Below are 15,558 nucleotides of genomic sequence, written 5' to 3'. Positions count from 1 at the left end.
ATTGCATGTGCCGGTATAAGACGACGTACCAAACACAAACTAATGCCACATTTAATTAATGCCTCTCGTCCCTGAGACCACATTCAACCGTACGTGCACCCACAGTCACTGACTGTGTGTACGTGTCCCGAATCTCGGAAGAAGAGCATTTACCCCATAGAACACAACGCAAACTGCATAATGTCACCCCGCTAATGCATGCAAAGCGCGTACAGAACAAGCTCAGCTGAACAGCCTACTGAACGCCGTCCCGACCACGACCGACCAAGGTCAGCCCGAACGTTGGTGGCATAACGTCCGGAAGTTCGCCAACGCCTGGAAGGTCCCGATAACTGGGGGAGGAGGACCCGCTTCCTTCGAGCTTCGAGACGCATTCCGCTTAGCTGACGCACGGGAGCGGTTTCCAGGGCATCCGCAACTCTTCCGCTCTGTGTCAGACGAGGATCCACAAGGATGCAGATTTCCTTTGAGTCTCGCGGCGTCCGACCACTGACTGTCAGCCGGCACGATATACAAGAGGGATTACGATTTCAACATGGACAAGTTACTCTTCTGCCTCGCCATCTGCTGTGCAGGTAAGAGTGGCGTGGGCAAGTGGATATATTGAATGATGGGGGTGAGTAACGCGCGGAGATACGCTAAAGAGTAGACTGGATGCAAGCGCAGTACTGTAATAGACGCCCCTTTTCGAGTAGAAATTACAATTCAGGCGTCACATATTTTAACGCTCTCGCGTTCGAAACATCACGACGCCGGTATCTCAGTGACCTTGTTGACAATCCGTCGAGAGACTGAGTTCGCGGGAGACTATAGTACTCAGACAACTGAGTAGGCGGATGTAGTGAAGACTATTCCTATGAAATTTGACATCGATTCCGCATATTGCTGTATAATGTGCGTAATAATCAGAGAGCGGATTTTTAGGAATTAAAAAAAATGTTTTAGGCGCCTGAAAAGGCAGCAAAAAAAAAAAAAAAGTGTCGAAAAAGGCACTAGCACTATTGCGATATAACTACAGCTACTTCCGTTAAGGAGTAATCGGACATGTCGTTCTGCAAGCTAGATGCGCTATATCATTTCTTTGGAGTCGTATCCGCATCTCCCGTGATAATAGCCGGGACGCAAAATAAGATGCTCAACCTCAGTTTGTAAACTAAGCCTTGACTTTAGCTCGCATATACAACGGAAATCTCAAGAAGCATCGACAATTTGCACATCCCAACAGAAGTAACTACGCTGTAAAAAAAATCCGTAATTTTACACAAAAGTGACTTAACTGCGTTGCCGGCATAAGTACCGTAAAGTAGTTGTTGCAAAACAAAATCGTTTGGAGTGCACACTGCACAGCTCCCGTAGGCGAAGACAGTAGTCACTTCCATTAAAAGGATATTACACTGCGGAGGTCCAGTTCGTAACTGTGGAACGTGCACACCAAACGGATTTTGTGCAGCACATAGGTTACAGAACATATGCCGGCAACAGAGTTAGCAGTCACTTGTATTGTAGAATTATGGAAATTTTTCTTACAGTGTACAGGCATAAGATAAGTAAAGAGATTGAAACATTTATTTTACTGAAAAACAAGCTTTCAGGCGGAGTCCGTCCTTCATCAGGTGCGATACATTGAACACTTGGTAGAGATATTTATACTTAGTAAAATAGTCTATTCACTACCGCGCTTTTGCGACGCTGATTTACGAGGAACAGCTTCCAGCCGACGACATGATGTGAAGTAAAAGAAGATGAGAGCGCGAGGCGGCACGATTACTGAGGCAACGGGCGGCATTTTTTGCGTCGCTCCGTCCAAAAATTGATCTCGGCGAACCTATAGGCGTCCGTCGCTTTGGAAGAGGCTTGCGGCGGTTCGCAGACGGACGCAACACTGACGGACACATTGAAACTCAATAGTGCGGACCAGGCTTTACTTCACGAAGTCGGCTGTAAGCCGTTTCTCGTAAAGTATCGCCACAAAAGTGCGGACGTGAATTGGAAACCCATGCGTCCGTCACGCGGAAACGCTGACGGACGGACGTACTGAGACGCAGTAGTGCGGACCAGGCTTTACATTCTCCTCGTTGTCCGCAACGAGGACCTTACCAGTAAAAGGGATGGTGCATTACATATAGAAAATGACATATTGTTCACGATTCAACAAAGTTGAGCCACCTCTCTTTGTATTTTAAATGTCCTAATAGTTCCGTTTTCGCGCAGTGAGCTGCGTGAGTTGTCAAGACGGCGTTGACTTGTGTAATGAATCACTGGACCAGTGCTACGACGAGGAGGTCCGTGGAATTTTAGGTGATATTCAAGAGCGGTTTCACTCCAATATAGGTGCACTGTGTAGGTAAGGGTTTGCCTGACATTGAAGCTCTCGAACGTTGTTCGTGAGCAAGGAAAAAAAAATAACAATAATGTTTTGTTCCTATGCAGCGATCTCAGAAATGCGACCCTGTCGCGCTGCGCGAGCACAGAAGCGACCTGCGGGGCCCCAAATCCTTGGAAATATCCCGTCGGGCTCGTTATTGGGTCCCTGTGCACCGACGACAACATCCGTGAGTACACAGTCTGTGAGAATTCCAATAGACAGAAGTGTTATAGACATTCTGGAGAGGGACTTTCAAGTGAGAAAACTTTGTGTTCAACGCGGCCCTGCTCCCTAGCTCTTGGGGATGGTTAGAGTTTTGTTGGACATGTTAGCGAAACTGGTTTGCAACATCATCCAGACATATGCCATGTCCATGAAGAAATTCGCGTAAAATCCGTTGAGACGAAAATGGAAGCCCTAATTTGAACAAGGTTACAACCTGGGCAGGTTGGTTATTCATTTTAGAATCGATAAAACCCCAGTGCTGGGTAAAAAAGGGACAAAGGACTGTACAAGTAACGACGAACAACGACGGCGCTGTTACTTGTACTTAGGTTACTACCATTATTTGTCTCTTTTTTACCCAGCACTGGGGTATTATCGATTTTTTTTTTCAAAAAATAAATCAAGAAAGCCCTAAGATCGAGGATCTCTGTCTGTCTGGTATAGTATTTGTGGATGTTCTAAGAGTAGTAATACGTTCTTGTATGTCAGCTACTACAACAATGCGTTTTTGTACCACATATGACTGTGACAGAAGTTGATGTATAAAATAACACTTCTTAACGTGTGCTTAAAATGCCTCCGAAAAAAAAAAACCTATCAATTGGTGCCCCTTTAACCCTTTCCGTACAACGCGAAGGTATCGAAAGTCCGTAAGTATACATGGCTCGACCAACGCCACCTAGATAAAGAAGGCCTGCTTATTTCCTCCTCTCCCTCCTTCGCTACGTGGACATATAAAGTCAGAATTCGTCCGCTACTGCGATTCGCCGTTCTGCGAATTCAAGAACTCGCAAATGATTTCAGCTAGCTTGGAACCTACAGACCCGAACATGTAGACAAAAAGTGCAACACGCCTTCCAGAAAACCAGTTTTGAGAAAGATATGGTACCGTTTTGCGCTTTGTACCGAAGTTTTCCCATTTAGTACGCGGGGACGTTCAATCACTATCTCGCAGACGACGGTGGTTCGTCGTCATAGCCACGGCCGCTGAAAGCACGTTCGTGATTGGCTGCCCCAGTTGAAAACGATACTAATTGGCTGACTCTTAGATCTTAGGTCACGTCGACAAGTAAGCAGGCTTTCTGTATCCATGTGTCGTCAGCAGTTAGAACGAGCTGAGAAATAATTTTCGAAACTTTGCAGGACAATTTTCGTCGCCCTTGGTGCCAGCCGACCAATGCTTCCACATCAATTATACGTTTGCCTGCATTGCGAAGCACGTCAACAATTACAACTCCCTCACAGAGTACATCAGATCTCACAAAAACAACGAGACCTGCAGGTGAGGCAACGCGCTCCCGTTGACGCCATTCACTGAATATCCACTTTGTAGGCGTCTCGTGAAATCCGTGACCGACTGCGTCACGGCCACCTTCACTGCCTGCCCCAACCCGAATAAGTTGAAGCCAATGTACAAGGCTTTACTTACACTTGCACATCACACCCTCACCGTCACAGGATGCGACGTCCAGGGTGTAAGTAGCGGTAAGTATAGGCAATCGACTCTCGCGATTTATCCTGTCCGAAATCTTCGGCGTTGCAAGATTGTTTCTTCTGACTTATGAACTCCTAAATCATACTGCCCGTAGATTGAGAAGTTACCCGTCAAAAAGAACTCGTTACAAGTTAAGTTACCGTGTGCAAAGTGTAACTAAGTTAATAACGAAGTTCTTCAGCCTGAAATGTAACTCGCAGTTACTGAGTTACTTAAAAAAAGGAAGGTTACTTCCAAGTTACTCCGGAATACAAAATAGCATTACGCAGGTGCAGCGCGCGTGAGCAGTTGAGTTAGACCTTGAGTTGCCTGCGGATGAGTGCAACACGCTTAGATCGTTTTCGTTTATGTCCAACAATAGACCCCTCCCTGTTTGTAAAGAAATGACGTCATAGTGTTCGACAGCGCCACAAATTTGGTAGAATTGAACTACGCTCGAAGCTAGAAGTGAATAAGGTCGCGCCCGAACGCCACGGTCTTGAGGGGATTACGATATGATCCCTTAAAGGGACGCGACCCCTCGGTTCTGCTTTTCTTTTATATGGGAGGCAGCGAACAAGTGCCCGTTCGTGGAACCCCTCTCCTTCCGATTTGTTTCGGTTTCAATCTCTCTACCGATGTCATGATGACGTTTCTCTGGTAGAGGTATATTCGAACGCTTTGCATCTTACTCCCTGTGGGCGCACAATGGGTCAGCTTCATTTCAATGGCAGCGGATCTTAGTTCCTGAACAAAACACTGTCATATTGATTGAATATCACGTTTTATGGCAAAAAATGCCACGAAGGAACCGGGGAGAAAAAGCAAGAAAATATGTGGACGCGATTGAAAAGCGAGTTAAAAGTAACTTGGAACTTAACTTTAGTTACTTTGGCAAAGTTACCTGAAAAAGGAACGAGTTCCTCTGAAAGTTACCACGGCGCAAAAGTACAGAGTTAAGTTACAAGTTGTCAAAAAAAGGAACTTTGGTACAGTAACGAGTTACTTGTAACGAGTTACCTCGAAGTCTGATGCCCACCCTCGAACACAATAATGGTACAGTTCCTTCAGGGGCTGCTGGGCCAATACGGGCTTCTGTACCTTTGAATGAAGACTTCAGACAAGTGTGTCGCAAGCAGTACTGCACTTGTAATTTACCGGGTCCAGTTAACGCATGTAATTTAACGGGTATAATTTGCGATGTAACTTCAGAAGTGTTGATTTTTGGGCTCGTTGGTATTCCGTAAGGAGACTGTGAAAGCGCTCAGACTAGACACGGATGGATAGGAACGACGGTTGAGGGCTTAACGTACTCCACATGTGGAATATACAATAAGAGAAAAAATGTACACTTCTGATATACAGTGTGTTTCTTTTTATCCGCAACAAATTTTCATAAAAAGGGGAGTTGCCTTAGGACGCTTTCACTTTTGTCACTGGATTACCTGAGAAACCGTATTTTTTCTCAGTTACGGAACTAATTAACAGAGAGATTTTAATCAACTTCTTAATTATTGACTTTAGGAAGCACATTTCAATTGTGATATTAAAGCCTAATGCCCACATGATGTGCTCGTGGCACTGATGAAGGACAAAGGTTATCACAGCGCGCGCTACGAGCCTAAGGCTCCTCCTCTCGTCGTATCTGTCCGTTCACAGCTTCACAGTCTTGTAATGTAACGAATGTAAATTTAAAAGATGTCACATAACGTAATTTATAACGAAATCTCTGTTACGTGTAGTACTGGTAACCGCCATGATGTACTGGTGAGATCCAGTACGACCTGGAATACTTGGAGCGTTTGGCCGATGAGCCCTGAGGAGTGGGGTTTGTGATTGATTATGTATAGTCAGAGCCGTTTATAGAGTTTGTTTGGTCATTAGGAGGAGCCTAACTTGAACCGCATCATGCGACGTCACGGCTGAATGACCTCTCTCGATGCGCTCTATTGTCGTCCACTCGTCAACCGGTCGCCGACGTCATATTGATGCAGGCCGTTGTTCACGATGCAAGGGGGAAGAAACATGACAATCGCGTCCTAAGAGAAGCTTTCGTCCTCGAATCCTTTCAGTTTGGTAACGAAGCCCCCCTATCGCAGGCACCTGTGGGTCATAAGCCGGTGATTCTTGTAGATTACATTGAGCGCGACAAAAGCACCTGTCGACTAGTCGATGGACTGCATCAAAATGGCGCCTATCTGCTGGCTGATATGCGGATTTAGCTTGGATATTCAGGCTTTTTGAATGGTGCAACGGAGACTTACGTCAAAACAGGCTCCTCCCATGAAACGGCAAAAGTTCAAAAGATGGCCAAACTCTCTCTATATACGGCTCTGTGTATAGCCACGCCCACGATGGGGCTAGCGTGTACAGTAGCTGCGTTCTTTTTACCTGCACCTCCTGAACTAGTGCAAGAAGTGCAACACGCTCGCATTCTTTTTGTCGTGCACTCGCACTGCACCTGGGCGTTCCCATTCGTTTTGGGGAAGTGCTGACCGAGTTCTGCACTAGTTCTCGATTTTCTTGCACGACGTATCTCGCTTGTGCAACGGAAGGGTGTAGAGGAGCAGACGACAAGATGGCGGAGAGCACAGACGACAAGGTCTGCACTTCCTCATTCTTTTGAGGAGCCAGTGGTGTCACGTACGCCAGTGCAACTGGTTCGGAACTACGTCTACAGCCCGCGTGCACTTCAGAACTGGCGCAGCACCAGTGCAACACTTTTGTTCCAAAAAGAACGCACCTAGTGTTCATAGCGTGGTGGTGCTCATAAAGTGCTTCAAGTTGCTTTGGAATTAATGCAGACCGTTTAGTACGTCCTCAAACCTGTTGTATCTCTACGTATCGTGCATCTAGAAACCTTAAAGGGCTGTCGCATCCGTTCAGGTCGATTCCGAAATATAGCACCGTTTATCACCTTCTCTCACCTTTCCGAAATATAGCCCCGTACTTTCTTTATCACCAGCAATAACGCCGAAAATTCGGCGCGAATCAATGGAGCAGTTTCTGTGCAATTTGATGAGACGCATGGCAAGAGCGGACGCCGGATGTTGAAAGTATGTCGGAATTACCCATCGATAATTTGCTAATATGCACTATAGAAGACACGGACAAAGTCGGTTAGGAACATAGACGAGGCGTAGACCTGCATGCCCTGAACTACTCTCAACTAACTCGCTCTCTGGAAGTCGGAGGAAACATCACACGGACAAGTCCAATCAGGGAGCGCCCTTTGGCGAACGCCAGGAGGACGGTCATCTGCAGGTCGCGGAGGGTCTGTGATCATGTCATGGAGTGTCCTTTCTGAGTTAAGTGCGGGCGTGTACAGCCAGGAACATAACACCGTGTTCTACGACGTTGACTTTCGAGTCGATACAAGCAACCCTTGCGTGGATCCTTTTCTGCGTGGGAACGCAAATGAAGACACCGAAGGGACTAAAAACATGTCCTCATATGTGTGTACCATGAAGGGACCTGTGACCTTCGTGAAGGAATACAGCTTAGTGAAGCGGCGGCGTTCCCCGTTCGCGCTGTTTAAGTCTCACTTTGTCTACCAACGTCATGATTACGCCACGGTGTACGTTTGTTCGGTAGAGGTCTATTATAGCTAGCGCTGTCGTTCATAACGCAAAGCGGACTGTGCTGAAGTTCTACGACTTTTGAGGTCAACCCCATCTATGAAGCTACAGCGTACAAGGCGCACAAATGAAAAGAACAAAAAACGTTGTAGTGGGAGCGCAAGCTAGCTGATGCGGCTGTGCGGTTGATTCCGCACGTACACTTCTGGGTAGCACGGCTGCAAATGAATGTCTTCTGAGCTTTTTATGCTTAGAATCCTCTGCTCATTGTCCAGTTTTCTTCCAGGGGCTGATACCGATACAATTGCCCGAGAGAGCGAGTGCAACATTCAGATGACCTGGATGCAAAGCTGCGTGAAGAGCATCATCAACCCAACCACGGTGGCACACCATCTTCTCGAAAAAGCGTACTTGACGTATGATGGCAGCGACCAGGACTTCTGCAAGTAGGTGCCCTTCCACAAAATCATAAGGGACGTTTAAATACGTTTCAGAATGTTTAACTTGGAGAGCGTCACCTGACTCAGTTTCTATTCGAATTTAAATTTTCTACCATTACAGATGTTAACGTATGATGGACACAATAACTTACCGTTACTACGCTGAGATGGTAGGGGGGGGGATATGTTTATTAAAGATAAAGAAAGGGGGAAAGGTCAGACAGGCCAAAGCCGACTTGCTATAGTAGGACTGTTCTGCGAAACATTCCGCTTGAAACGAATCAGTTATATCAAGCTTGCGGCCCTTGGTGGGATCACTATAAATACACTAAGTTCACAATTTATACATTTGTAACTGTTTATACGGAAGTCTAGACGGTGCTGACAGATTCCACCATTCGTCCAGTACAAACAGTGTGGCAGTATTACGACTGGTGGAAATTCTTCAGGAACTACTGTTGCAGCGCCCTGTGCTGACAAAGCGCTATGAGGTCCCCACCGACAGGCAAACAACGCAGTAAAATAACGCCATTATCACCACCAACGGCGGTCTCGCAAACGTGTAAGCGTACGACGACGCCTTCCCAAGTCTCCGCCGCCTTCACTACTTCCCCTTCCTTTTTCTTTTTTTTTTTTTTGCGCATATGACTTAAAGTACTTAGAATGTAAAGTTTCATCCTCATGCGAGTGGAGAACTTTTCTTGCATAGCGCAGTTTTGTCTGCAGACGTCCTAGCAAGTTACCATTACGACTTTCCTTCACAGAGACTACAAGGACATCCTGGACTGCAAAAAGAATCTAACAACTGGGCACTGCTATTCGGAGGGTACACGTGCCGCCCTTGCAAAGAATATTTACGCGTTCTCAATGGCGCGCGATTTTCTCTGTGATAATAAGGCCGAAAACCTGAAAGGTAAGACAACAGCAGAAAAAAAAAAAAGAGAAAAAGATATACAGCCACCCTCAGACTTAACCGGAACATGCGAGAACGTCGCCTGCACACCAGATACCTATTCCGCGCAGCGCTGAACGAAGGGTGTGAGAGTGTGTCACAGAGCACATGCAGCATAGCCTGTGGTGAGCGCGAGTTGAGTGCAAAACAAAGATGAACAGAAGGGAATGTACAAGTGCGATGAGTGGTCAACCGAGTCGCTGTCCTGGGCATGTGACATGCGACAACGAAACAGGTGTGGTCTACGAGATCCCACTCTCCTGAAGTCAATTTTATATACTGTAGAAGTGTTGTTGTTTTTTTTCGCGCGGAATTTTTTTTCGCGTTTTTCGCGCATTCCTCCAAAATCGCGAATTTAAGTTCCCGCGAATAACTCTGACCATATGAGGACGAAAATCGTGCGTCGTTCGACGCTATACCGTGACTACCTTGACCCTTTCTACTCCATGCAGCGTAGGCAGTTTAAAGGGACTATCGCATCCCGGAACGTATGTATGATACTGATAGGGTAATGTTCCTCACCGCTTCAGAGTCAACTTTGCCAAATTTCTCTTCCGAAAAAACACCTTACATATTAAGTAAACGAGTTTTAAAGGTCCGCATTCCATCTGCAGCCAACAGGATGATAACGTAAGCCAGGCGCACGAATCGGAGCGCAGCGCTGGCGATTTTCTCCGAGATCGTCTGCTTGGCGTTCGCATCGCACTATACATACTAAGTGAAAAGTCCTCGGTAAATACGGGGGCTGACTTTCGCTTACCAGCGTGAGTGCAGACGTAACCATGTTACGTGAAACACGGCGTTACGCTCCTGGCAGTACGAACACGTTCAACGTTAACCAGAAACAACATTCCGCGAGCCGGTAACAGAGAAGACAACATTCCGCCTCGCCCGCCCGCCTGTCGGTCGGTTGCCAAGGCTACCAAGGTCCCTCCGGCCGTTCCGTGATTGGTATTCTCCATGTCAAAGGGCGCGCAGTGATTGGCCTCGTCCGTGTGACGTTTCCAGAAAGGGAATCCAGGAATGCGTCGTCTGCTCTTGCCAAGTTTTATATCAAACTACACAGGAACGACGCTGACAATTCGCGTCGGGTTTTCGGCGTTATTATCAGTGATGAACGCGGAGTAAAAAGGCACTACAGTTTCGGAATCGACCGGGACGGATGCGATAGTCCCTTTAAGCAAGCTGCAGAATATTGTTTTATCCCATCAGGCAAGATATAAAGAAACGAAAGTTGATTTGTTACTCCTACAAACGCATTGCACTGTATATATATACCAAGCCGCAACATGCCTTTCCCCGCCTTCTCAAAACCAGCTTGTATGATAGTTCCGAACTGTTCAGTGCCCTGAGCGGATAATGAATGAGAACTGCTAAAATGAACTGACTGGCCTGCAAACGGCCAGTACTATGGCCTCCTGCAGGGCCCCGAAAAGCATTGTAAAGGGCCTTTCTTCCCATGTCTCTGAGCAGAAGGGATTGACCTAGAACGCCACCATCCATGTGAACAACGGATGTCTTAGTACATGCCGAAATATGCCGGAGTATTGACCGCGGCACGATATGCAAGAGCAAAGCACTCCCGGAAACCTGCGTCGCGAATCACTCCTCAAACCAGCTTGGTTCGAGAACGCGAAAATATTTTCCACGCGGAAAAAAACACTTCTACAGTAGGCAGGAGGGGTCGATGTGTCAATATTTGGGCTACAGAGCATGCGGCACCTCTAGGTAGGACACCACTGGGGTATTACATGGAGCGAATATGCAACGAACAATCTGCGAACTTCGTCCAGCGTCGTTCGCTCGACGCACGGCGTCAAAAATACGCCGCCGTCAGTCGACAAAGCCAGCCCAGAAAACTTCGCAAGGCGTACGACGCTCCCGGAAGCAGCCAGCCGGCAGCGCCGGCATAGCAGCTAATCAGAGGTCACTACTGGTCTCGACTTTCGTCTTCTGCTAGCCGTGCGTGCTCGTCATCGTCTTCGCGCGATATTCACGTGTTGTACCAGGCCCAAAACTAGCAATGACATCAAGAAGCGGCGCGTCTCGAATATAATGATAAGTTAATTACAGCCGTGCAGAAGCTTCCCGTCCATTTTTATTGCGTAGTCGATTATTAGAAAGCAGGAATAGTTGTCTCTAAAGCATGATTGATTGATTGATTGACTATTTAAAAGCATGCTTGCTCGTTTCATCATTAACCACAACAATTTCTCTTGTCTGGATACACTGACAGCCCCGCAACGAAATGGCAGCGGCATCCGCTGCTTCTTCGCTGCATGTAAAGCAGCCAGCGAACATTCCGCGTCGTGCCGCCGCAGTTTGCCCTGCAGTGCGAAGTTCGTCGTAAAAGTTCGTCGCGTGTAATCCGCCCTTAATAGATGTGGGTGCAGTTCTTACGCTTCGAGATACCGTTAACTTGACAGTGTCACCTAATGACCTGACAAGGGAGATTATAGAGGCCTATGCTATCAGGAAGATTGGTGTTAAGTGCGTCACTCCTCGGCCTTATCGAAGGGGGAAGCCCTGTCCCTTGATAGCAACGCGTGGAAACCCCCTTATCTCTTTCTGGGATGACTCTGATTGAGGCATTTGACTTCCGTAGGTGGCGCCGCGGCGTTCCGGGTGTGTGTAATATGTCTTTGGTCTTTACATTGAGAGTTGTGAGTTGCGCGTGTGCTGTTCCTCTTCTTCGTTCGTTCGTGCGTGTGTTTTGTACGCTTTGGATTATTGGCGGCGTATGCCTCACGCAAGCTCCGGACCTATGTGTCTGACGCTGACACATCAAGCCCAGAGGCTAAAGCCCCTTGGCGCTGACGTCGGTGCAGGTAACGCACTCATGTGTTTTTGCTAAGTCTGACGACGGCTGTACATTCCAACGTTCCCCAAAACGATGCTGCTTAACTTGTGGTTCATACTCCTGCTACCAATACTATAATGTATATGCCATATTATATTCTTTTTCTAGCCTTTAAAGATGCGCTGAGGACGCACAACTGTCATTTCAACGACGATGTGCTCGAAGGTTGTGCAACCGAGTTTGTCGATGCGGTCACTACAATGGAGGCGTCTGAACACAATGCGACCAGGTATGGCTAAACGCTGTGACTTTGGTTCATATAGAGTCACTAAATAGGTGTACAGAGTATCGCATACCTTTTCCACACCGGAGCCGCCGTCCGGTGTCCTCGATTGGGCCGATCGTGTCACGTGGTTTCTCCTTCCAAGAACGCGCCGTCCATGTTGAGACCCCAACATCCAAAACAGGTTTCCTGGGTTGCGAGCTGGCTCGGCGGCGCGCAGTTCTCCGGTGGAGGAGGAGGAGAATGGTGTCTCGTTGCTAGGCGACGCAGCCGCGCCGGACCCAAGATGGCGGTCTCGCTCGCCGGCGTGGCTCAGCGTCGCTACTCTGCTCTCTGTTTAGTGACTCTAGGTTCATAGAAAGCACAGCTTGAAACTGGGCAGCAAACAAATAAGGACGACTCCGTGTCTTGGGTTCTTTTGTACGCGTTAAGAACTTTTGTAGGCTGCATGCTCAAGGAGGTGCTCCGCTCCAAAATACGTGTTGGAATAATATGAACTCCGCTATTCCATTCCGTATCCTGTAACGCTTCGGTAGACGCTACAGAGGCTTCTAATATGTAAAAGACATTCCAGAGTGTCAGACGAAAGACCCGAAGGACCTTTCCTCGCGATTCTCATTGCTGTTGACAAGATGCATCATGATTTTTACGTCCTGTGTCCACACGTAGCGGTCCATGACATAGACCTGTATAAATAAATGTGCTCTTGATATTAGCAATCAGCTGCTTTACTTTTTCTTTTTCTTTATTTATTTTTCAACAGCAATGCACTCTCAAAGGGGGAAAAACTCGGGAGCAATTACAGCTTCTACTCTTCTAGATTCCAACCGCTCTCCATTTTAGTCCCCTGACCACAAAATGTACTCCCCAGCACTGCAAATAGTTCCTAAGCTTCGCATACACTTCCACGCATTTAGTCTCAAAAGGGACTAATGGGTCTGGTAATGCATCTACTCTCTAAACGGACTCAATTATCCCTTTCTTGTTTCCCTTAAAGTGCAGTAAGTGCTACGTGGGCTGATAAGTTGTTCATAATTCGCTTCTTTTGCAGAGCCTTCCATGCTCAACTACTCTGCATGAAAAAAGAGTTCGAAACTTGTAAGGCTGCTCCATTCCACAACATATCTATGTCATTTGCGAACGCTGCCAGAGCTGCCTTCACTTCAGCAATGACCAAGACTATAACAATGACCAACACTACAGCTTCCGACGCCGCCATGCAGCAAATGTCCATATATCCTGTGATCACGTTGCTTGCAGCGACAGGACTGTCGATCTTGCGATTCTAGTTCGTGTGTGTTTGTCGAGATCCTATAGGCTAGTGGGACCGTGCGCAACATACATTTTCATGGCGACATCCTCCCTCAGACACTCCTCCTTTCACTGACTTTGGCTTCTAGCTAGACTGTGGGATCTCTGTATGCGTTGCTGTGAATAGGTTCATCGAAATAAAAGTTATAAAAATTATTTTCTGCTTCGTGTCCAAATAGACGATTTTAAAAAGATGCGCGCGCCACCAATCGAGCGGCGCAAAGCAGCATGGGAACTTTGAGGGACACTGCTCCGTCGTCTGCTTCGCTTATGGTTTACCCCGCTGACGCTGCTGCTGTGCACATGAGTAGTGTTATTGTTCTTCATCTGCCTCTGGCCGTCTCGTAGTGCTCTAAAACGCTCTAAGGTCCCACGAGCCCTTAAGTGCCACACTTCGCGCTTGCTTTTCTAAAACAAAATGCAGCACGATCGAGCCGTGCACAGTCATGCAGAATACCCCTCTAATACGTCTGATACCAGTTATTTCCTCTTAATTTAAGTCAAGCTTCACTTCCGGTTGGGTTCCAGTCCCTTCCAGGATTTTTACACGAAGGTATAAGGGTACAAGGCATATCGGATTTCGAATAAATTGTGATCTTATTTATTGCACGGATAAAATTCGTAGCATTGGATGGGTAATTTGCATTGATAAGCCGAAGTAACGAAGAAACATTGATGAAGAATGCTTGTGGAAGCGTTGATGTGTGTGTTCGTGTGTGTGTGTATTTGAAAGCTCCTGTGCATTTGAGATGCTGGTCATGAATTGAAGGCGTTTTTTTTTTCGTAATGCTGGAACTGGAAAAGGCGTATAAGAATGTCATTAATGTTGCTAATTTACTCTGGATATACTATTAACTTACTTACTATTTTATTACACTGACATTACACGTACCGTTACAATTTAACACTCTGCTCTCCTGCATTTCGAATTGTATGCCGTGCCACGGAGGATGTGGTTTGACAATGCTCAGGTGCTGTGAACATCGGCTTTTGCGGATTCTGCTTGCGCAAGCTCTACCTACTTGCTACTACCTACTTATTTAATACTGCCTACTGCTACTTACTACTACCTAGCTCTACTGCTACTTACTAGTACCTAGCTCTACTGCTACTACCTACTGGCTCGCACGTTGCGAAGACTAAAATCACTTCGCCACTACCTCCATCTCCACCATCTGGTGGACAAATTCCAGGGTGCACCTTGGAATTTTTATTTTGTTTATTTTGCACTCATTTGCATGAAGCGATTTACTCCATTGTGCAGAGCCTTAGTCTGGGCACAAACAGTAGGGCGACACCAACTGGACCAAAACATACTTTTGCACAATGGAGTACATCCTTTCATGTCAATCCGTTGACGCCTTCAGGAACGTGCGAGGCAAACTCATATGCTTTAGAACATGGAAAATAATAAAGTGAACTTTGTAACCAATTACTTTCCAAGGAAATACCGGGTGCCACAACCACTGTAGCCCACACATTTCGAAATGTTCAAATTTCCACACATTTATTTGTGCTGTTCTTACACTCGTCTGATACAGTGAACCCTCGTTAATATGACCAAGGCCGTTCCCGTGGATTTTGGTCATAAAGCGAATTGTCATATTAATGAGCAACATGGATGATGCTCCAGGTAAGCCCTTCACAAAGGAAATCTGTTTGGCTTTGTCTCATTTATTGAAGACGCGGATATTGCAGGCCCAGTATTTCAATGAAGTTTATTTTATTTCACCAACACAATTTATTATTTACAACTTTACAATTTATTTACAATTTATCGACGAAAGAAATCTCTTAGAAGCGTCTGCTTAGAAAAACTGTCAATATGTAGCTTTTCCCCCGACTCCCACTCAACTGCACGGGCGATGGCGTATACATATCACGCGTACCTCATCCCTGGACTTGTGGGTCAGGAGGACGACTCCCTAGAAGAGGGGTCGTGACTTCGGCATCCACCGCGGGTAAGTTTTCCCAGGGCCACTGGATTTATGGGTCAGGAGGATGACTCGTTCTGTGGTGACCGGTCACAACAGCGGGGGAAGGATACACGTGTTCTCCTTAGTTCTTCCCCCAAAATGTTGGTCATAGTCGGATTATCTAGTTGCCATAATAACGAGGGGGCTTTACATA

The 15,558-nt window shown here is 46.7% G+C and overlaps 1 protein-coding gene across 1 annotated transcript; it reads left to right on the top strand.

Annotated features, from left to right (window-relative positions):
- The first annotated feature begins 380 nt into the window (after positions 1 to 380).
- On the top strand, positions 381 to 13,584 carry LOC135388184 (uncharacterized). The gene is made up of 9 exons (XM_064617572.1): positions 381 to 575; positions 2,212 to 2,344; positions 2,431 to 2,552; positions 3,734 to 3,872; positions 3,924 to 4,075; positions 7,929 to 8,088; positions 8,847 to 8,995; positions 12,003 to 12,123; positions 13,169 to 13,584. The coding sequence occupies exons 1-9, from the start codon at positions 536 to 538 to the stop codon at positions 13,404 to 13,406; spliced, it is 1,254 nt and encodes a 417-aa protein (XP_064473642.1). The 5' UTR covers positions 381 to 535; the 3' UTR covers positions 13,407 to 13,584.
- Positions 13,585 to 15,558: the final 1,974 nt, after the last annotated feature.

Source organism: Ornithodoros turicata, chromosome 3 (genome assembly GCF_037126465.1).
Source record: "Ornithodoros turicata isolate Travis chromosome 3, ASM3712646v1, whole genome shotgun sequence".
NCBI lineage: Eukaryota > Metazoa > Arthropoda > Arachnida > Ixodida > Argasidae > Ornithodoros > Ornithodoros turicata.
This window is presented reverse-complemented; position numbering and strand designations above follow the sequence as displayed.